This window comes from Taeniopygia guttata, chromosome 28, assembly GCF_048771995.1.
Source record: "Taeniopygia guttata chromosome 28, bTaeGut7.mat, whole genome shotgun sequence".
Classification (NCBI taxonomy): domain Eukaryota; kingdom Metazoa; phylum Chordata; class Aves; order Passeriformes; family Estrildidae; genus Taeniopygia; species Taeniopygia guttata.
Genome location: NC_133053.1, coordinates 941,529 through 964,545, shown reverse-complemented (window position 1 = coordinate 964,545; position 23,017 = coordinate 941,529). Strand labels below are relative to the sequence as shown.

General features: G+C 50.7%; 1 protein-coding gene and 1 long non-coding RNA gene across 4 annotated transcripts; one reads left to right on the top strand and one right to left on the bottom strand.

Annotated features, from left to right (window-relative positions):
- Window positions 1-5,201: 5,201 nt before the first annotated feature.
- Window positions 5,202-21,260, bottom strand: ATCAY (ATCAY kinesin light chain interacting caytaxin). 3 transcript variants are annotated; one of them, XM_041710904.2, is made up of 13 exons: window positions 20,993-21,260; window positions 19,112-19,238; window positions 14,374-14,438; window positions 13,369-13,590; window positions 12,382-12,567; window positions 11,762-11,864; window positions 11,086-11,217; window positions 10,592-10,678; window positions 9,807-9,905; window positions 9,111-9,146; window positions 8,951-8,986; window positions 8,408-8,440; window positions 5,202-8,139 (listed from the first exon to the last, which is right to left on the bottom strand). In XM_041710904.2, exons 2-13 carry the CDS (start codon window positions 19,186-19,188, stop codon window positions 8,130-8,132), a joined length of 1,086 nt encoding a protein of 361 aa, XP_041566838.1. In that variant the 5' UTR covers window positions 19,189-19,238; window positions 20,993-21,260; the 3' UTR covers window positions 5,202-8,129. The 3 variants fall into 3 exon arrangements, with proteins under 3 accessions (XP_041566838.1, XP_030112618.1, XP_030112619.1); XM_030256758.4 differs by having other exon boundaries at window positions 8,408-8,443; window positions 20,993-21,171; XM_030256759.4 differs by lacking the exons at window positions 19,112-19,238; window positions 20,993-21,260 and adding an exon at window positions 16,066-16,168 and having other exon boundaries at window positions 8,408-8,443.
- An 89-nt stretch (window positions 21,261-21,349) lies between these two features.
- LOC115490834 (uncharacterized) lies at window positions 21,350-22,231 on the top strand. Its single transcript, XR_003956780.4, has 2 exons — window positions 21,350-21,501; window positions 21,989-22,231. It is a non-coding gene; the product is annotated as an uncharacterized lncRNA (long non-coding RNA).
- Window positions 22,232-23,017: the final 786 nt, after the last annotated feature.

Sequence of the window (23,017 nt, the reverse complement as noted above, 5' to 3'; positions counted from 1 at the left end):
GGAGTTTTAACCCCCAATGTCACATTTAGGGGGTTTCAACCCCATGATGTCGCTTTTTGGGCAGTTTCAACCTGGCAATGTCATATTTTAGGGGAGTTTCACCCCCCAAATACTTTATTTATGGGGTGTTTAACCCCCAAATGTCACATTCCAGGGGCTTTTCAGCCCACCCTTCAATATCCCAAATTTTTTGGGGGGGTTCAACCCCATTTAGGAGTGTTTCAGCCAACACTTCAAATCACCCTTTCTGCTGTTCCAACCCTCTAATTCCACATTTTTTGGAGGGGAAGGGAGGGCTCAAGCCCCCCAAAAATCAGATTTTTATTGAATTTTCCCCCCCCAACGTCACATTTGAGGGGAATTTCAGGCCACCCTGCAAAGTCCCATTTTTGGGGGGCTCATCCCACCCCCATGTCACACTCTGGCCCTGCACCTGTCCCTCTCCCTCGCTGGCTCCGTTGCCTCGGTGGCCAAAAATAACTTTTTTTGGCCAGCTCTTCCTTTTCCTAAATTAGTCATGGGGCAGGTGGAAATGTCACCCAGCCACCATCCCCTCTGGAGCCGGGGAGCCGCAGAGGAAATAATTAAGTTGGGATTTTTTCCTTGCTGTCTCCTTTCCTTTATTCCCCAATTCCCATCTAAACTCATCCAGGAGCGGAATGGGAATTTTTCTCTAATTTTTCTCTAAACTCCTAGGGAAAAAAAAAAAAAAAAAAAAAAAGAGAATTAATTTTTTTTCCCTTTAAAAATTAATTTTAATTTTTGTAAATCTAGTTTTCCTTTTCAGTCAAGCTGTTCAGAGAAAGGAATGTGGAGTGAATATTCCTGGAATGTCTCTTTACAAGGAATTTTTCGAACAGTTTATTTTTTGTAAATAGACACAAATTCCTAAACTATTATCTCTCCAGAGAGCCTCCTCCTCCCCAGTTAACTCAGATAAAATAAAGCTTTTTAAGGTAAGTTAACTCTACACATTGTGGAACCTATGCTTTAATTTGAATTATTCCAGATGTTTCTTAATTGGGGTTCTCTGAGCAATGTCAGGCTTTTCAACAATATTTTTTGAAGTTTATAATGCGCATTTTTAAATGACATCTTGCCTTGTCCTTCCTTTTTATAAAAGCACAGCGTGGCAGGATTAAAAGGTCACTGTTAAAAGTATTAAAGTAAAGGGATGGTAAAAAAATCAGTAATGCCAAATTTGGGTATTTGGGGTCCTGGCTGACATTTTTGCCTTGGGGTCTTCAGCTTTTACAGGGTAAAATCTAAATATCCAGGATTCCAAGGGAAGTTTTTGAAGGGAAAAAAGAAAAAAACACACACACACATATCTATATATGTATATATAGATATATAGATATATGTATATATAGCTATAGATATATATGGGTTTGTATATTATCAAATATTAAATATTAATTACATAAAATAGATATTAAATATATTTTAAATATATATGCACATATATATACACTTATATATACATATGTATTTAATAGATATAATATATTTTTAATATATTTATATATATATTCCATTTGGGTTCTGGCATCTCCTTTGCCTCGTTATACCCCCATGGCACCATCTTTATTCATATCCCCATTATTTTCAAAATACTTTTCCTCCAATTATGTCCGACACCATTAACGTTTATTCAGAGCTGAGCCGTGTATAATTTAAATTTTTCTCGTTCAGGCTGAAGGTTTGTGGCCTCAAACCTCCTTGGTCTCAGCCCAGCTGTGTCTGTTGAACTAAAATAAAAATAAAAATGTTATTTTTCTCTTTAAAGCTGTTTCTGCTCCTCAGCCACCAGGCCGAGGCCAAGTGCTAAAATGAGCTGCTCATGAATAAACATGACATGCAAATGAAGTAAATTTGAACTGTCAGAGGTCAAGATTCTGGAGGTTTTGCAGAGAAGGTGTTGAAGGCAAGAAAAGAAATCAGGTTTAAGGGAGAACCTGGTGAATTTATGGATGGGAAGACAGCAAATGAGCTTTTCCAGTCTTAATTCCAGTGTTCCCACTCTTCTTATGCTCAGGGGAAATATTAATACATGATAAATGATATCATGAAATAATAAATATTAAATAGTAATAGAATAAAATAGAAATATATTATATAATGTAATATATGTAATATATGTAATATATACCATTATATGTAATAGATATATTTATATTTATATTTATATTTATATTTATATTTATATTTATATTTATATTTATATTTATATTTATAAAAAGCAGAGAATTGCGGTGGGAACAACAGGGTTGGATTGTTTGGGATCAGGGAATCCAGGGCAGTGTCCCACTATCTCCACGAGGAATTTCAACATTTCTGTTTCTTCTGGCTTGAAGGACACGGGGCCGGTTGTTGCTACTCTTGGGGTTTTTTAAAACTCAAACCCCATTCCTGCCAGTGTAAAACTCATTTCTTCTCTGTGAAAAAGCTCATTTAAAAGTTCCTTTCCCCACTGTAAAAGCTCTTTTCTCCTCGGTGTAAATGCTCATTTAAAAGCTCCTTTTCCTCAATGTAAAAGCTCATTTTTCCTCCGTCTAAAGCATCATTTCTCCTCATTTAAAAGCTCCCTTCTCCTCAGTGTAAAGCCTCATTTCTCCTCATGTAAAAGCTCATTTCTCCTCGCTGAAAAAACTCACTTCTCAGTGTAAAAGCTCCTTTTCCTCAGTATAAAATCTCATTTTTAACCTTTTTTCCCCAGCCCCTCAGCGCTCCTCTTTCCCCGGTTTGTTTTTAGGGGAGATTTTTCTCTCTCCCCTATTCCTGCTCACACACCAGCCATGCTGGGAGCTGGAATTCACCCTCATAGCTGAAATTCCCAAATTCCTGCCTGGCCTGGGAGCTGCTGGAGGTGCTGCCTGTATTTGGATGTCGGAATCTGAGCTATTGATGATCCCCAGATTGTAAAAGTCTCTGTCTTTCTGCCCTGTTGCCAAAGAAGAAATCGTAATTGGTCTGTGCTGGTTTCAAGGTTGTTTATTCTGTTTATCTCTCACATGTTCTGCTGCCCTGCCGCAGCTCTGTCCTGCAGGGCAGCGTGTGGGGCTCTGCCCTCAGTGGGATGGTACAAACATTAAATACCACAAACTACCTGTGCTGGATTTACAATAACGTGCCAATATCTGTCACCTACGTTGGACAGTGTGTCCCCAGCCTGAACCAACAGAAAAATGCCAACAGCACAGTGAAACATGGAGGGCATGAAGAAGGAGAAAAAGGACAAGGCACACCCAATTTCCTCCATCTTGTCCCCTTTGGGCCCCTTATCTAGAATCCTAAAATTTTACTTTTGCACCCGTGCCACACTTAATTATTGCTTATATCAAACTTGTAATTCATCCTGTAAGATTGAAAACTCTTTTCCATGGACAGAGATCACAGCCAGTGTCTCTGGGGGCTCTGTCCAGGGGGGTTCCTGACCCCTGCCAGGGTCCCAGGGCAGCCAGAGGGAAGCTCTGCATTCCCACATTTGGAGATCCCATTCCAGCTGTCTCCTTCTTTTTTCCCTTCCTTCCTTCCCAGCCAACCCCACCTCGACCCAGACCTGGAGCCTTCAACACTCCCCAGCTCCACCAAACGTCCCCCAAACCATAAAACCAGAAAATAAAAAATTAGTTATGCAAATAAGGTTGTTTTTTTTTTTTTAAGCCCGTTTCTGGCGAGCTGCTCGTGGGTCACCTGAAACTTCCTTTTTTTGGGGTTTGTTTCTGGCAGAGATACGTTATCTGCCTGACACTTTACTCATCCAAATGCCATTCACCGGGGAGTCTGAATCAAAGACAGGCTGTGCTCCTTCTGCATAGGTTATTTTTAGAATACTAATGTTTACTGGAAGTTCACATTAATATTCTTTGTTCAAACTTAGCTGCATTTAGCAGGAGGCAGTTTAATATTCCTGGAGCCATCGGGACATTATTTCTGGCATTGTTTAGTCTCTGCTGCAGAATGTGACTCATTTCTTCTGCAGCTTTAATTCAGAATTTTAATCCTCCACTCATCCTAAAACATTGATGGGATGAGCCAGGTTACACCAAGGTTCCTCCTGCCCGGAGAGGACGTCAGGGGCAAGAAATGGGAATTATTTTCACTTGGGATTGGTGAAATTTGGGGTTATTTATTATTCTGAGAACTCTGGGTCCTTCCCCAAGGCTGGGGATCTTCCCGTGTGGGAATGAGCAGGGAAACAGAAGCACAGGAGAGGAGAATTCCCCCAGAACCCAGAGATGGAGCAGCCAGGAGGAGGAAAAGGAGTCTGGTGGAAGAGCAGAGTTAATTCCCTGAGGTTTGGGCGGCTGCCAGCCAGGAGCTGCCACCGCAGGGTGACATTCCCGGTGCCAGCAGGTCCTGGGGGACGTGTCACATGGATTTGGGACAAGGCAGGGCTGGGGAGGAGCAGCTGGGAAAAAATAACCGGGGTGTCACTGCTTTGGGAAGTGGGATCAGCTGGAAAAGGGTCCTGGAGGGCAGGAGGGACCTCACGGGCAGGGCAAGAACCCAGGAAGGGCTGGGGCTGTGACGGGGTTTGGGATGGAGATCGGGGATTGGGGATGGAGATCGGGGATTTGGGAAAGAGATCAGGGATTTGGGATGGAGATCAGGGATTTGGGATGGAGATCAGGGATTGGGGATGGAGATCAGGGATTTGGGATGGAGATCAGGGACAGGTTCAGGGATTTGGGATGGAGATCAGGGACTGGGGATGGAGATCAGGGATTTGGGATGGAGATCAGGGATTTGGGATGGAGATCAGGGATTTGGGATGGAGATCGGGGATTGGGGATGGAAATCAGGGATTAGGGATGGAGATCAGGGGTTTGGGATGGAGATTGGGGATTGGGGATGGAGATCAGGGACTGGGGACGGAGATCAGGGGTTGGGGATGGAGATCAGGGCTTGGGGATGGAGATCAGGGACAGGTTCAGGGATTTGGGATGGAGATCAGGGATTTAGGATGGAGATCAGGGAAAGGTTCTTTCCTAAGGTCTTTAGGCTCTTTCCTGAAGCTGAGGGAAACTGGGAGAGAATCCTCCAGGAGTTATTTTAGTAAAAACACTTGGAATTTTGCAGTGTCAGAATTTCCAGGGAGGCCTTTCTTCAGGGGAACAACATCCAAACAACAAATTTCCCTCATATTTTCCACATGAAGCCAAATCCTAAATAAAATCTACTGACAGAAGGAAGGGTTGGCTGAAGGATTAGTCTCATTTTAATCGAATATCCACAGATTTTATGGAATAATACAAAGCAAAACTCAGGGTACAGATGAAGAGTCCGCTAGCACAAACCACCTAATTACAACCACTGCAGAAAATGACATTTCACACGTTTGTACAGCTGGGGTTGGGCTGGAAAGGAACAAAAATAAAACAAAAAAAACCCTGGGGTTGTGGTTTATTGTTGTGGTGAGTTCTCAACTCCACTTAGCCAAAACCTGCTGCGTTTCTGGCTGCCAGGAAGGAAGGAAATAAAAAAGAGAAAAATGTGCTTTTTGTGGGTTTTTGTCCCTTTCTCCTGCTCCAGGCCCATCCCAGCTCATCACCACCAGCCTTTCCTTGACTCTGGGTTTTTGAAATCCTCTAAAAAAATGGATTTGTTGCCTTTAAAAAACTTTTTCTGCACATCTGTGGGGAAATAAAGATGGAAAAATGACCATGAGGGAAGCTCTAAATATCCACTGACATTTACACAGCACTGGACAGAGAGAATTGGGATGAATTCTTCCCCTGGTTTGGTTCCTTGTGAACCACAATAAAAATTCACGCTCAGTCCCAAATCTGGGTGGAAAAACCAGAAAATGGAATTCCTGGAGCTGAGGAGGGCCTGGCATAAATCCTCCAAGAGAGGGGAAGGGAATTCCTGCTCTGGGATGAGCTGAACAGGAAGAAATTGGATTTTTCAGGCTGATGTGGGGTGAATTGAGGTCCAGCCATTAAACACACAACGAGTGAAAACACCAGGATTTCGGTGAGGATGGGCATAAAAGAACTTTTTCTGCAGCTAAAATGTGACTTCCCATGGATTCAGCGGGAAGGAAAAATCTCAGGAAAAAGTCAAATCAGACCAGAAAGTGCTCAACAGAATCCAGGGAATTCAGAAATGAAAATCTTGATCCTCCAGGGATGGTTCTGTGGGGCCTGGGCACGCTTGGGACACTGAGCAGTCCAGCAGTATTGCTAAAGGGATGAATTTATTTCATTTTCTTCTTTAAACATATTTATATATTTATATACTGGTCAAAGTTCGACTGGAAACGCACTTCCACCAGCAGCAGTGCAGATTTCTCCCCATCCAGCTGAGTTTTGTCACTCCACCTTTGGGACAGGGACCTTTTTTGGTTTTTTTGTATTTATTTTTGTCCAAGAATTTGTAGCTTTTAGTTTTGCCATCAATGCCTGAAATCACTGGTTGAAATAAGTCAATGATTTTTTTTTTTGGCTGCTATAAAATGCAGTTTTGACATTTTTGATTTCTCCTTGATGGGGCTGCAGGTTCTTCTTTGTGTTAAAAGACAAAAACATAATCCATGTATCCATCCATCCATCCATGAACATAAACTTTACGTGCTTATAAAACTGTGAAAATGAAAAGGGCACTTTTTGAAACAACAAAAAAAACCAACAAAAAATCCCTTCCAATAAGTTAAAAATTGATTTTTGTATGGAAACAACTGCCCACCCCCATCTCGTGAAGGGGAATTTGGGATCTGTCCTTTTCCCAGCTGAAATTCCCTTGCTCTGAAGGAATTACTTGGAAAAATGTGAAGCTTCATTGTCAGATCTGCTCATTCTGAGGAGGAATTCTGTATTTTTTTCCCCTGGAAGTGCAGACAGAGTGGTTTGGGGAAGGAATGAAACAGCCCAAAAAGCAAATTCCATTCTGGCGGGGAGACTGCTGAGGATGCAGAGCCCCCCCAGGAAAGGAGATTGGATTCCTCATCTCCCACATCCACCTCTTCCATCCCAGCAGTATTTCTGAACCTGTTTCGATGTACAAAATCCATAAAAAACAAAGGGAAAAAATAAAAAAGGAAAATCAACTTGAAGTGTTCCCAGTGAGGTCCCAGCCTCTGGGTCCACGAGGAGCTTTGTGAGCTTTAAAATTGATTTTATCAGCAATTTTAAAAGATTTTATCCTCCCTTCACCTCTGTGGGCTGTTCAGCCCCTGGGACACCCCCAGAGGAAGGGATCCCAGCTCTGCTGTGGGAATTTGGGAATTCCTGGCTGCTGTTTGTGTCTCCAAACACAGCTGGGAGCTCAGGAAAGCGGGAATGCTGCTGGATGAGGCTGTCCTGAAGGAATTTCAGGAGAGATTCCTGCTGCCCTCTCCATGGGGAATTCCATGTGGGAATGCTGCTGGATGAGGCTGTCCTGAGGGAATTTCAGGAGCGATTCCTGCTGCCCTCTCCATGGGGAATTCCAGGCGGGAATTCTGCTGGATGAGCCCCTCCTGCACCAGGATGGAAAAAACCATGGGAAAAGCACAGGATTCCCTGCTGGGATGAGTTCTGGAGGATGGTGGACGCTGGCAGTGCTGCCAAGGCCGTGGGCACGTGGAATCCTCAGGAGGAAACTTGAACTGAGTGGAAAAAAGGAGGGAAAAGCTCTTCCCGTTGCCTGTGGTGGTTGTTCCCAGGGGTGGCAGATTTTGGGGGTGCAGCTCAAAGCAAAAGGGCTCCTCACTGGCCAGCAGCGAGCCAAGGAAAGGGTTTGTCATCAAAACCAACAATAAATTCTCTTTCTGGGCTGGAGATTCACGGGCTGGAGGATGCTCTTGACTTACTCCGAGGATACACAGGGAGTATTTGCACCGTGGCAATGCTCCCCACAGACCGTTCCCTAAACACACCAGAACCTGTAAAGTGCTGTTCTTGCTTTGATTTTTTGGGGGTTTGTTTGGTTTTTGTTTTTCTTCTTCTTCTTTTTTTTTTTTAAAAAGAAAGAAAAGTGATTCCCAAAAGGTTAAAGGACTTTGCATCTTGGAGGCAGAGGAGGCTCCAGGATTTACAGGACTTGGAAGAAGGTGGTGCCAAGGTCTTGTCCCCAAAGGTCGTTGAGGTGGGTGAGTGCCAGGCTGCTCCTTCTCCTACTCCATTCCTCCGTGCTGCTCCCACTCAGGACATGCTGGGCAGAAAAAAGAGACAGGAGGGATTTTCAGGCAGGAAACGGAGGTAAAAAATGTTATTATTGCCAGCACATCAACAAAAAATGAGCGAATTTGGGTGAAATCACACACAAAAATGTGTTTGGGACACTGATGGTGCCAGTCACAGCTTTCATGGGCAGAGGGGACAATGCCTGGGGTGACACCAGGCTGGGGCATCCTGGGCCTAACCCAAGCTTGGCTTTCCTGGCACAGGATTTGTGTCCCAGACACACAGAGAGCTCAAACCTGGTCTCCTGATCCTCTGCTGGGGGCACAGGCCTGCTGCAAAGAGAAAAAGAATGAAACAGTAAATCCCCAGCAATAATAAATGATAAAATAATAAATCCCTAGCAATAATAAATGATAAAATAATAAATCTGTAGCAATAATAAATAATAAAATAATAAATCCCCAGCACAAACCAATCCCCCCTCTGCCCTGAGCTCCTGGATGTTCCTTGGAATCCTTCAGCCTCATCCAGTGGCTCTTCCCCTGCTCCCCTCAGGAATTAGGATCAGAAGAGAGGCTGTGTCCCTCTGGTCAGGGCCAGAAGCAGGGGTTTTATCTTCCAAACCCCTCCAGAATTCCCCTTCCCTACAGCTCCAGCCTTTAGCAGCTCCTGAACCCTCTGGGGATCTCCTGGAGGATCCCAGGGGTGCTCCCAAGCCTTGGGGTCCTTCTCATCCCCAGAGAGAAGATTTATCCTTCTCCAAGGGAAGGATAAATCAGAGGAAAGGATCAATCAGAGGAAATATTAAATCAGAGGAAAGGATAAATCAGAGCCCTTACCTTTCCCTCTCAGCCATGTCTTTGTTCTCCTCTGCCCTATAAACACAAATCCCATTGGGAATCCATCCCCTGGGGAAGGAGGGAGACCCCAGAGCCCTTCTGGGGTGATGATGGGCCTTGGAGAGGAGCCACTCTCCATCCCTCCCCAAATCCATCTCACCTTTCTTTTCTGGCCTTGATCCTCTCTTCTTCATATCTGCAACAAAGACAAAACCTCCTTTAAACACCACAGCTCCCTTTTGGTCCCGTTTGGTGCTCGCTGAGGGTGAGAAGCCCCAGGCTGCCACAGGTCTGAGGCTCTTCAGGCTGAGCCCAGGTTTGCCCAGGCTCTGCCTTCCCAATCCTGGATTTTGTCCCACCCCGGGCAGGATTCTGTGCTGGCCCTCCCTGTGTCAGCGTTCAGGAACACAAATAATCACAGGATATCATTATCTGCAGGTGCTTTTATTGAGAGCTCTGGAATCAGGGGTACAAACCCAAATCTGACTCCGACATGGGTTTTGAGCTGAACGTATTTTATACCCTATCATTGTATAACTTAGACATTAATTATTAAACTTACACTGTTCTATTGTATACATTGACATGAGTTTATAGTGATCTTTCTTAGGTCCATGACCACAGTTTCACATGATTATTCTTTCTGATTAAACAGTATTTATATTTAATTACTAAACAGTCATCACATCTAACAATTATATCAATTATCATGTGCTAGTTCCATAGTACAGTACTATTTGTCCATGTGCTAAAGGTATTTATCTTTCCAAGGCCTACTAAGCTTATTTTTCCTGTTAACCCTAAATCTCATGATTTTAAAACCCTTTTGCTATCAGCCAGGTCCCTCTGCACTCACTGGAGGACGCAGTCTGGGATCTGCACGTGCTCCATGGGGATCAGCTGCTCCAGCTCCTCCAGGCTGTGCACGTACTGGATCTTATTGATGAACTTCACACTGGCAGAGAGGCAGAGAGACACGGGCACTGCCACCCCAGGGCTCCCAAAACACCTCTGGGGGTGCCACTGGAAGTGTCTGAGGGATGTGGGACAAGTGACAGCCCCACCTCGGCCACCCCTGGCTAAGGGTGAGTTTAAAATCTGATTTGTGAGATTAAACCCCAAGGAATGGCTGGGCTGTGCCAGGGGGGGTTGGGATGGAGATCAGGAAAGGTTCTGGGATTGGGGATGGAGATCAGGAAAGGTTCTGGGGTTTGGGATGGAGATCAGGGAAGGGTTCTGGGATTTGGGATGGAGATCAGGGAAGGGTTCTGGGATTTGGGATGGAGATCAGGGAAGGGTTCTGGGATTGGGATGGAGATCAGGGAAAGGTTCTGGGACTGGGGATGGAGATCAGGGAAAGGTTCTGGGGTTTGGGATGCAGATTAGGGAAAGGTTCTGGGGTTTGGGATGGAGATCAGGGAAAGGTTCTTCCCCCAGAGGGTGGTGGGCACATTCCCAGCCCTGCCAGAGCTCCAGGAGCCCCTGGGCACCGCTCTGGGACAGGCTGGCATTGTTGGGGCGCCTGTGCAGGGCCAGGGGCTGCGCTGGATGGTCCCTGTGGATCCCTCCAACCTGAGGATGCTCCACGGGCTCTGTGACTCCAAACTCCAGCCCAAACCCCGCTGGGGCTGCTGAGCTCACCTGATGAAGGGTCTGGAGATGGCCAGCACAGTCCTGATGAACCACGAGGGGTGCACGATGATCAGGGCCTTGAGGTTCTTCCTCAGCCTGGGGACAAGCCAGGGGACAGAGTGTCACATTCCAGGGACATTTCCTCATGTGCCCCGTGCTGTGCTGGGCTCTGCCAGCCTCTGCCCAGCCTCAGCTCAGGTAAAACCCCTCGGGGAGCCGATCCCAGCTCAGCAGGATGTGGAGCACTGCTCTGCTCAGCTCTCTGGAAATGCCATTAAAAACCCAAATATCCCTGGAGTGGGCTTGGAGCAGCCTGGGATAGGGGAAGGTGTCCCTGCCCATGGCAGGGGATGGAATGAGATGATTTTTAGGTCCATTCCATCACCTGGTAGGTGTAAGGAATGTGGGACTGGGTCAGACTCGTTCCTGTTGAGGAAGAGCACCTGATTTTCCTTTGAAGAGGCCTGGGGATGCTGGAGAGGCCCCAGCAGCAGGATTCTCACCTTCTGTCAATCATCTGGTAGCATTTCTTCAGCCAGCCCAGGCCTGGCATCCTCCTGCGGGGCGTGGCCCCGTTCAGGTAGACGATCATGTAATCCTCAGCCACCAGCAGCTCCAGGCTGCTGATCACGTACCTGCCAGGGCGAGGCCAAAAGGAACCCAAACGGGACTCAAAAAATCATCTTTAGAATTCTTCAAGTGCCCGTGTGTCACCCTGAACTGTGGGAACCCAGCACATCCCCCTGGCTGCCCTGGCTGTCCCCAGACCCTGTAGGGATCTCGGGCACCTTGGCACCACGTCACAAACACCCGTGGCTTCGATTTTAGCCCGTGGGAAAAGCTGCCAACTCTGTGTGAGGAATCCCAAGCCACAAGGGTTTGAGCAGTGTGGTAGTTGGATTAACACTGGGTGTTCCTCCATCTTGTCCCCTTTGGACCCTTTATCTAGAATCCTAAAATTTTACTTTTGCACCCGTGCCACACTTAATTATCACTCATATCAAACACTCAGAGCTGGTAATTGATCCTGTAAGATTGAAAACTCTTTTCCATGGACAGAGATCACAGCCAGTGTCTCTGGGGGCTCTGTCCAGGGGGGTTCCTGACCCCTGCCAGGGTCCCAGACCTGCCAGGGATGCCACCCTGGACTCCCACCCCTCAGCCCTCCCAGGCACTCACAGGAAGAGATTTTCCATGATGTAGTGATAATCAGCCAGGTTGCTGTCCGGGAGGTAGCAGGCAGCAAAGACGATGATGGCGTTGAGTCCTTCTCCGTAGTATCCTGCCAAAAAAACCCACAAAGGTGACGCTTTCCTGTGGATGTGAAATGGGAAAATGGGAAAAAACGGGGAAAATGTGGCAGTTGAGGGGAAAACAGCACTGAAATTTGGCCCTGGGGTGGTTTTTGTGTCTCTGCTCAGCCCCAGGGGAGCGTTTCTCTCTTCAGACATCTTTCACTGTGAGATTTCCTCCTGGGTTTGGTTATAATCTGGGTTTGGGGTTCAGAGAAGGGATCTGGGGGTTTTCAAGCTGGCTGTTCCTGGCTTTGCTGGCATTTTGGAAATAGATCTGACTGCACATCTGTGGACCCTGGAGCACCTCAGGGACTGGCACAGCCCCTCCAGATGTTAATTCCACAATCACTGAACTTTTTTAGCATCACCTGAGCACTTTTATGCTTCTCTGCCACGCAAAGGCACCAAAAAACCCAAATATTTCCCCCCAAACAGGGTCCAGCCAGCCTTGGCGTCCCCTCCAGCGTGACACAGAGGGACAAAGCCGCGGGGCTGTGGCCTCACCGCCGTGTGTCACCACTCTCATGTAGGGTTTGATCATCTGGAGGTCGATCCGGTGCTCCTGCTCGCCGATGATGACGGTTCTCCAGAGCCGGCCGTTGGTGGCACTGCCATCCTCGGTGCCCCCGTCCCCAAAGAGGTCTGCGCTGTCCCCGGGCATGTTCTTGGCCGTGGCCACGGGGGTGTCATCTGGGAAGGGACAGAGAGTTCTGCCTTCAGGAGAAGTCGGGAAAGGCTTTGGTAACCCCAGGGGTGATGCTCGGATCGTGTTGCACCTCCTGGGTGGATTTATTCATCGATTTTCTTTTATTAACACAGAAAAATAGTCGCAATAAGTTTGAAAAATGATGTTGTGTGGATTTGTCTGAGCATTCAGGAAAGAGTGTGTTGCTGTAGGACACGTGAAAGCACAACGGAGCCACTTGCTATTTGCAAGGTAAAGAAGGAAGGTTTATTCTCTGACTTTTATACTTTTATACTTTTATACTTTTATACTTTTATACTTTTATACTTTTATACTTTTATACTTTTATACTTTTATACTTTTATACTTTTATACTTTTATACTTTTATACTTTTATACTTTTCCCAAGGTGACAGCAGATTGGAGAGTGAACGTGCCACCTCTCCAAAGACATTGGACAAACCACCAGTACATCAAGTTTTTCCACCCCCATTGAGGAATGCAAAACAATACGTTGTTTATAGAAATTGTGTGGGAAAGTTTTCTAACAGAATGTAAACTCAGAAGGCTTTAAAAAATCTTAAGAATCAGGACGACAAGAGTATAACCCAGGTTTTAATCCTGCTCTGTTGCAAGATTAAATTAATTGTTGCAAATATTATAGAAACTACTTCAAAATAACTTTAAAATCTCCCTCTGTTTCTCAGTCCTCAGCTGCTGGTGGTGAATGGTGTCAAAAATCTTTAAAAATGAGGCTAAAAACCACCCCAACCCCTGGAAATATTCACCCAGAACCATAATTTTACCTTCCCATTCCAGCTCGTTGCCATTCCCCAGGAATTCGAGGGAATCGGTCTCATCAGGAGTTTCGATATCATCCACGTTGATGTCCAGGTCATCTGGTGTGTCCAGGAAATCGTCAGAGAGGATGGAGCCCTCGCTCTGGTCCAGGGAAATGTTGATTTCGGGTGCAACAAGAGTCTTCCTCTTCCGATGGGCCCCGTTAAAGTTCAAAGTGTTGGGGGGAGCTGGGGGAGAAAGGAAAATAAAACTGACAGGGCGGGTGTAGTTTGGGCAGTGTTGTGATCTCACAAGGTTAAAAAACCCCTCAGATTTGAGATTTTAGTGTGTAGTAATGTGTAGAAGCTGAGGTAGAAAATTTTGGGTGTCTTTTTTACAACTTCTTCCTTCTTCTTCACGGATCTGAGTGGTTTTCTCTGATTAGGTAAAAGATGTTCATGTTAATTGGGTTAGAAGCATCAATAATACCAATATCAGCTGTTTATTAAATAAACAGCCTTGAATAAACAACATCTTATCTCACCTTCTCGACTTGTTAGAGCTCACATCTCATAAATTTGTTACAAATAAAGATAATAAACTTCAAAAACTTCTCCTGAGTTTTATTCACCCTGACCTTAGAACAAGAAAGAGCCTGGTATGCCAACAGATGGTGCTGCCCTCCTGGGTAATTCCATGATGGAATTATGGGTCTGGAGCCCTCCTGGATCAGAGCAAGGCATCCTCGTGGGTAATTCCATGCTGGAATATGTGGAATATGGGTCTGGAGCCCTCAGGGTGCTGCCTCAGGACTGGGAGGAGCTGGGATGGAAGTGCCCAGACCCCTGAGATCCCAGTTTCCTCCCCCAGCTTCTCAGGAAAGATGAACAACTTCAAATCCCTGCTGGTTTCTTCTCCCACGTGAGGATATATATATTTTTGGGTTTTTTGTTTTGTTTTTTTTTTTTGAGAATCTGAGGTTTTCTCCCTGCCTGCCAGCTCCTCTGGGCTCTGGAGAAGTTGGTACTTACAGGACGTGGTCTCATCTTCTGTGGGGCTTCCCAGTGACTCCATCCCTGTCTCCTCTGGGAGAGGCCTGCAGGATAAGAGGGACAAAAGCACAGCAGAGAGCAGGAGAAGTTCAGGGGAAAATCATTCCGAGGGGATAGAGACAGCAGGGAAAAAACACAGCCCCACCTGTGCTCTGCCCTTCCCTCACCCTGAGCTCATCCTCAGGGGATTTGCTCAGGATCTGGGCTTCCCTCCTGGCATCTGCAACCCCACTGACCTCCAAACTCTCCCAAGGGATGAAAAATCCAGCCAGGGAACAAATCCTGACCCCAGACGACCTTGGCAACATTCTCCTCCTCTGTGTTATCCCCATTTTTTCCTCTGTAGGAGCTCTGAGGGGCAGTTCCAGGCCCTGGGGCTCCTCCTTAGGGCACCCCCTGTGCTCAGGGCTTTATCCTGTTCCCTGGCAGTGCTGTGGGATGGCCACAGCCCACAGGGAGGGATGCTTTTATCCTGATTTCATCCCCATCCATCACAGCTTTATCCACAAACACCTTCCCCAGGAAGCAGCTGCTCCTCGGCGCTGGCTCTGCTTGGGACCCCGTGACCCCAGATTGTCACCTCATCCTCCCCTCAGCCCCTGCTGAGGTTTGGGATTGGGTTCATTCCATGCCAAAATCCAGACATCAGCACTGCAGCTCCTATTTTGGAGCCACCACTCCTTTCCTGAGGTTTGCAGCCCCTCATGCTCAGCTCCTGCACCCTCCTGGCTCAAATCACGGCCCCTCCAGCTGGAGGCATCAGCAGATTGAAGAGTTTTCCTTGCTAAAATCAACCCCCAGGGCATGGCTGGCACCCTTTGGCAGCTGCTGGAGCTGCTCCTGACCCACACTGGGCTCAGAGAAGTGGGAATTTGGATCTGACCTGTGCGAGGAGCCTTCGCTGTGGCTGAGCCTCACCCTGGGCACTCCTGAATGTTTTTCTCCTTAATTGGAGCTGGCACTTGTTCTGTCCCCTGGAATTACCTCCACTGGACATTTCTTGACCAAACCCCAGCAACTCTACCAGTTCCACGTTGTCAAATCCCTGTTTAAAGCAGCTCCTTCCCGGCAGCTCCCCCTGCCCAGGAGGAGCTAAAATCCTGCTGCTGGGACAACCCTGGCATGGAACAGGGACAAATCCAGGAATCTGAAGGAGGAGGATGAGGATGAGGATGAGGATGAGGATGAGGATGAGGATGAGGATGAGGATGAGCCCCATGACACAGGCAGGGAGGTGACAACAGGGACAGGATCCAGCCCAGCTCTGCCCCGCTCCTCTTCCCGCTGCCATGACACCGGGGCCACCAGCCAAATTAAACCCTATAAATATGTAGATTAAGGGCTAATCCTCCGTTGCTGGTCGCTGCATATTGATGAGGGCTGAGCACCCCATCAAAGGCACGTGCAGGCGCCCGGACACTCCGGAGCGGTGGGAAAAAATCACAGAATGACAGAACAAAAAAAATCCCTCTGGCCCCTCCAGCTCCCCCTGCCCTGTGCCCACCGAGGCCTGGCGTTGTTTGTGCCAGGGAGCGGCGCCTGGCACGATTTGGTGACACAGCATCCAGCCGGGGAGGGGACGGGAGGGGACAGGAGGGGAGGGGGCTGAGTACGTGCGGCAGCCCCGGATCCATCTCCGGCCGGCAGAGGAGGAGGAGAAGCCGGGCTTACCTTCCCCGAGGCTGCTGCGATCACCGCCGCCCGCGGGAATCCTCCTGCCCCGATGCCAAATTCGGGGGGCGCAGCGCTTTTCCCGAGGGCCGGGGGCTTTGCAGGAGGGATGCAGGAGGGATGCAGGAGGAGAGATGCAGGAGGGATGCAGGAGGGATGCAGGCAGGGATGCAGGAGGGATGCAGGAGGGATGCAGGAGGGATGCAAGAGGGATGCAGGCAGGGATGCAGGAGGGATGCAGGGAGGGATGCAGGAATGGATGCAGCGCTGGATGCAGGAGGGACGCAGCGATGGATGCAGGAACGGATGCAGGAACGGATGCAGGAACGGATGCAGGAATGGATGCAGCACTGGATGCAGGAACGGATGCAGGAAGGGATGCAGGAAGGGATGCAGGAACGGATGCAGGAGTGAGCATGCTCCCGCTCCGCGCCGCCCGCGCCTCGGTTACGGCATCCCCGCCCCGGGCCAGCCGAGCCGGGCCGGGATCAGCCCCGGCGGCGGCAGCAGCAGAGAGGATCCGCCCGCTCCGCTCCCCCTCGGCCGGGCCGGAGCTGCTGCCGCGCTTCGGCTTCCCGGGAAACGCTGGGAATGTCGCCCCGTGTCCCCAAGGAGCGGCTGGGTTCTGTTTTCCCGGCCCAGATCTCTGTCTAGCTCTGTCTAGGATGTGGCTTTTCCTTTTTTTTTTTTTTTTTCCCAGCTTTTCGGGGCAAGATTGGCTAATGGCAGGCAGGAAAAAATAGCTCTGCAGCAAATGGGCTGCTGGAGAGCTGCTGTCCCACATGCAGCAGCTTCTGCCCTATTATTGCAAAGCTTCCAGCGGGGAAGCGGCTGGAAAAGGACAATTTATTTATTTTTATTGCCAGTAGAACCCAGCTGGCTTTCCCTCGTTTGCCTGGGGGCTGTTTGGGCTCTGTCTCGCATAATTCCTGCTCGAATCCCTCTGGAGGAGGCTCCTCCCGAGGGCTGTGGCCTCATCCCGCCCCGCTCACATCCGTCTGCCCCTTCCCGGCCTTCATTTCCAGGGTGTTTTGGTGGTGCTGGGGGATTTCCAGGAGAAATTCCCCTGGAAAGTTGGGCCGTGGAGTTTGCTGCTGGCATGGCCAGTGTGGGACAGAGCTCCCAGGTGATCCTGGGCTGCTGCTGAGGTGTCCCAGAGCCAGACCAGCTGTACCCTGGATTTTCTGGGGAGCTCTGGGACAATGTTTTCCTTTCGACACCGTGATTTCCTGTCTCTGTCCTCTGAGCAGCCTGGTCTGGTGGAAGGAATCCCCACCGTTAGAAGGGAGATGGTTTTGAGGTCACTTCCAATCCAAACCATGCCATGATTCCCATCCATTCATCCATCCATCCATCCATCCATCCCTCATCCATCCATCCCTCCATCCATCCATCATCCATCCCTTTTCCATCCATCATCCATCCATCATCCATCCATCATCCATCCATCCATCCATCCATCATCCATCCATCCATCATCCATCCATCCATCATCCATCCATCATCCATCCATCATCCATCCATCCATCCATCCATCCATCCATCCATCCATCCATCCATCATCCATCCATCCATCCATCCATCATCCATCCATCCATCATCCATCCATCATCCATCCATCATCCATCCATCCATCCATCATCCATCCATCCATCATCCATCCATCATCCATCCATCATCCATCCATCCATCCATCCATCCATCCATCCATCATCCATCCATCATCCATCCATCCATCCATCCATCATCCATCCATCCATCCATCCATCATCCATCCATCCATCATCCATCCATCCATCCATCCATCATCCATCCATCCATCCATCCATCCCTTTTCCATCCATCCATCCCTCCCTTTCTTTCCCTCATTTCTCTCCTCTCTCTCCCTGAGAATCCGGGGTTCCGATGCTGGCTGAGATCCACCAGCTCGGCTCTCTGAGGGAATTCCATCCCGCTGGGAGGGCCGGGGCTGGCTGAGCCCCCCGGGAGGCAGCGGAAGGACAGACCCCGTCCTGTGGAGCAGCACAGAGGGGCTCACACGGGGATGCAGCTGGAGCTGGCAGCAAAGAGCCGGGCTCGTCCCGGGGAACAGCAGCCCCTTTCTCCGTGCCTGGGAATTCTGGCGCTCCGTGGCTGCAGCTGCAGGGGCTGGGCCAGCCCCGAGAGCCCCCGGGCTCCTGCAGCTGTGCCAGGGGCTGCCCAGCGGCACTCAGAGCCCCATCCCAGACTGGCAGCGCTGGCAGAGATCCCCCAGTGTCACCCCGCAGGGTCACCTGGAGCAGGGGTGAATCCAGTTGGGCTTAGAATGTCTCCAGAGAGGGAGAATCCACCCCTGCCCTGGGCAGCCTGGAGTGGGAGCGAGCTGGGAATGGGGGTGGGGGTGGGGATTCACCCTGGGAGTGGGATTGGGGTGGGGATGGGTGCTGGGGATTCACCCTGGAAATGGGATTGGGGTGGGGATGGGTGCTGGGGATTCACCCTGGGAGTGGGATTGGGGTGGGGATGGGTGCTGGGGATTCACCCTGGAAATGGGATTGGGGTGGGGGTGGGTTTTGGCACCTCTGTGCATCTGCTGAGGTGGATCTGAAGGTGGAAGGTGCCACTTTGGCACCTCCTGCCACCCCCACACCTCCTTTCCCACTGGGATTTGTTGCATCCCAATGGGAAATTCCTGGCACAGCAGCTCTGCTCTGTTTGGGACTCTGCTCGGTTCGGCGCCTGGGAAGGACTCCACAAATCCATAAATCCCCTCCCAGGTGCATCCATCCACCCTCCATCCCTTTGTGGATCCCTTTATCCATCCTAATCTCCCTGTGCTCCACACCCAGCTCCTTTCCCTCCCTCACAGGGCTGCCAAAAACATCCCAAAATTTTTGATGCACTCGGAGCAGCCCCAAAACTTCTGACCCCCCGTTGGAGTTCAGGCTCCCATTGCCTCTGAGGCCTCGAGATGGACCCTCCCCCCTTGATGGTTTCTTATATGAAAAAAAAATTAGAATGAAATTAAAATTCTCCTGGTTTTGTTTTTGCTTTTCGGGGAACACACCTGGGGAAGTCCTCGTCTTGCCACTCCTCCTTCACATCCACGTTCTCCATGCGCAGCGTGGCCTCCGTGGTGCCCATGGCTCTCGGGGAGGGGCTGGAGCCAGCAGATCCCACAGGAAGGGCTCAGCCTGGAAAGGGGAGGCAGAGAGGTGGGAATGGAGCATCCCGAGCTGGGAGCAGCCTTGGAAAAGCAGTGTGAGAGCGGGCTTGTTTGGGAAAAGCAGTGAAATTCCGGATTCTTGGCACATTTTGGGGCAGAAGGAGGAGGGGAGGGTGGCCCTGGCGCAGAGCTGGGGGTCTGCTTGGAGCCCAGCTCCTCTCCCTGGGAGCAGCACTGACATCCCACAGCTTCTCCCCTTTCTGCCTCTCCCTCGGTGCCCATCTCCTCCTCAGCCCCTCTCTGCTGGGGGAGAGGGGAGGGCAGGGCAGCCCGGGGACATTCCCAAATCCCACATTTCTGGGTGGGATGGAAGGAGCCAGCCCTGGCTCTGCACAGAGATCCCTGCCCCTGCTGCTCCACGGGATGTGGGGAGGATGAGGACACCCAGGGGTGTCCTTCCCATCCTTCCCAGCCCTGAGGAATCCCGTTCCTGCCTTCCCATCCTTCCCAGCCCTGAGGAATCCCGTTCCTGCCTTCCCATCCTTCCCAGCCCTGAGGATTCCCGTTCCTGCCTCGCTCCGGGGGATCCAAAGCAGACTCCAAACCCCTGGAGCAGCTCAGCTGAGGGCAGGGCTGGGGCTGTGCTCCAGTCTGGCCTTTCTCCTGCACTTTGGGAAGAAGTTCAGATCCAGGAATCCTGCATAATCCTGCATTCCACCCACACTGAACCCCAGGGGCCCTTAGAACCATAGATACATGCATATATATATATATATATATATATATATAAAATTTCTTTTCTTCACTGAAAGGTTCCTGCTGCCAGTCAGAGAAATCCAAACCTTTATACCCAATTCCTTGGGCCTGCAGCTCCCAGCAGAGCCCAGCTCAGGATTTAGGAGCAGTGCTGGATGTCAGGGAGAGCAGACACCCCATTCCCAGCTGGATCCTGCCCCGATGGAACGAGGCCAGGTCGGATCTGCTCCGGAACAACCTCAGGGGGATCCAGCATCAACCCAGCCCCTGCAGGGTGGGCTGGGCTGGGCTGTCCCCCTCAGCTCAGCCTCACACCGGGATTATTCCAGGCACTGGCTGCGTGGGAACATTTAAGAACAATTTTTATATTTTTTTTAGGATGGGGGGTCTGGGGTGGTTCCCGGGGCTGCTCCGTCCATCCCCATGAACAGACTCTGCCCAGCTCTTCCCAGGGTTTTTTTTTCCTGCTGCTTTTGGCGGCTGGGCGTGACCTGGAGGAGATAAATGCGGCTGTGGGGGCCTTAAAGGGATGAAGCTGAGTGAATCCAGCATCCCTCTGCATCCCGGGCGCTGGCATCACACTGCAGGGCTGCCTCCATCCCTGCTGGCATTCCCGGGGTGGCATTCCCGGGGTGGCATTCCCGGGGCTGGCATTCCAGGGCTGGCATTCCCGGGGTGGCATTGCCGGGGTGGCATTCCCGGGGCTGGCATTGCCAGGCTGGCATTGCCAGGGTGGCATTCCCAGGGCTGGCATTCCCAGGGTGGCATTCCCGGGGTGGCATTGCCAGGGTGGCATTCCCGGGGTGGCATTCCCGGGGTGGCATTCCCAGGACCCATGGCCACATCTGGCTCCATTCCTGCCTTCCCCACCCCAGACACCTCCAGGCTCTGGAAAAATCCCATTTTCCCCCCCTCCCCACCGCCGGCAGCTGCTCCGTGCCAGCACCGCGGGCATCATGGAGGGTGAAGAAAAGGAGAAGGAGAAGAAAAGGAGAAGACAACGGAGAATTCGCGAGCCTTACTCACCGCTGCTGGTGCTCAGAGGGGAACAAAGGCGATGCTGCCGCCCTGCCAGCCCGGCATTCCTCCTCCTCCTCCCGCTGGATGCAGCTCAGCAGCTGCGGCCCCTGCATGGGGATGCGCACGGAGGGGTCGGGGGATGCATCTGCGGGCAGCGATGGGTGCAGGGCGTTATTTGTGCTCTGCCATGGCTGCTGCTCCCCCTCGGCCTCCTCCTTCCTCCCCTCCGAGGGATTTTGGGGTGGTTTTCCCCTCAGTCGGTTAATTCGCTGCTTTTGTGGGAGAGGGCGGCCAGGGGGGTCTGGAGGAGGGAGGGGAGGGAGGGGAGGGAGGGGAGAGGAGCCCTCCCGGTGCCAGCGCCGCTCCAATTGGATGCCAGGCTCCAAATCCGTGCCCGGGTGGGCGGATGGAGCTGCCGGGGATGGGCACAGCCTCCGCTCGCAGCGTTCCCCGGGATGCCGGCAGCGGCAGAGCTGCTCCTGAGGAGGGGTTTGGGTGATCATTCCATGAGAAAGGTGCTCTGGGATGTGGGATGTGGGGTTTGGGTGCATCATTCCATGAGAAAGGGGATGTGGGATGTGGGGTTTGGGATGTGGGATTTGGGTGCATCATTCCCTGAGAAAGGTGCTCTGGGATGTGGGATGTGGGGTTTGGGTGCATCATTCCATGAGAAAGGGGATGTGGGTTGTGGGATGTGGGGTTTGGGTGCATCATTTCATGAGAAAGGTGCTTTGGAATGTGGGATTTGGGGTTTGGGTGCATCATTCCCTGAGAAACGTGAAAGGTGCCCTGGGCTGTGGGATGTAGGATTTGGGATTTGGGATTTAGGTGCATCATTCCATGAGAAATGTCAAATGTGTCCTGGGATGTGGGGTTTGGGATTTGGGCACAGGGGAGCAGCCGCTGGATGTGCCAGGCTGGGAATGCCATCTGCCGGCGGCTGGCAGTGCCCCACTCCTTCTGCCAGGGAAAATGTTCCTTTTGGGGCTCCGCTTTCCTCAGGGCTGCCGAGCTGTGCCCACTGCACCGAGGGGCTTTCCCAGCGCTGCCATCCCGGGAATTCCGTGCCAAGCCCGGCTCCTGCCGATCCGCAGGGGCAGCACCAGGCGAGGGAGAGGCTGGGGCAGGACCGGAGCCCTCCCGGTGCCGGCTGCTTCCCCAAGCAGTTCTTTTTACCTTTTCCCAGTTTTTCTCTCCTCCACATGCACTTTCCCTTGGAATAAATAGTTTCTGTGTTACCTGAAAGCGGTTTTTTTTCCCGAACTGAAGGGAAATGCTCCATGGGCGCATCCTCCTTTTATTTCCCTGGATTTGCTGCTGATTTTCAGGCGGTGCTGATGGGGACACTCCAAAGCGACCCAGAGCCCCCGAATTCCTTTTCTGCCTCAGAAACCCGGGATGGCAGCGGCTCTTGGAGCGGCCCCGGAGCCGCGGGAGGGCGGGGGATCCATGCCGGGGATCCATCCCGGGGGATCCATCCCGGGGATCCATCCTGGGGGATCCATCCAGGGGGATCCATCCCGGGGGATCCATCCTGGAGGGGGATCCATCCCGGCAGGGGATCCATCCCGGGGGATCCATCCCGGAGGGGGATCCATCCCGGCCATGGATCTATCCTTGCTGTGGATCCATTCCAAGGGATCCATCCTAGCAGATCCATCCCTGCCATGGATCTATCCCAGCTGTGGATCCCTCCCTGCCATCCATCCCTCCTGGCTGTGGATCCATCCCAGCAGATCCATCCCAGCTGTGAATCCATCCCTTCCATGGATCCATCCCAGCCATGGATCCCTCCCAGCCGCGGATCCATCCCAGCTGTGGATCCATTCCAGTGGATCCATCCATTCAATGGATCCCTCTCGGCTGTGAATCCCTCCTAGTGGATCCCTCCCAGTGGATCCCTCCCGCCGTGGATCCCTCCCCGCCGCGGGCGATGCGCGGCTCGGGCTGCAGAGGTCCCCGCGCACCAGGAGATGGATGCAGGGAAAAAAAAAAAGAAAAAAAAAAAAAATCCCGCGGGATTTCTCCAAG

Coding starts and splice junctions, on each gene's coding strand:
- ATCAY (XM_030256758.4), bottom strand. CDS start 19,188: ATGGGCACCACGGAGGCCACGCTGCGCATGGAGAACGTGGATGTGAAG. Junction 12,568..13,368: donor CAACGAGCTGGAATGGGAAG/GTAAAATTATGG, acceptor GTCCCTTCCCAG/ATGACACCCCCGTGGCCACG. Junction 11,218..11,761: donor ATCATGGAAAATCTCTTCCT/GTGAGTGCCTGG, acceptor TCGCCCTGGCAG/GTACGTGATCAGCAGCCTGG.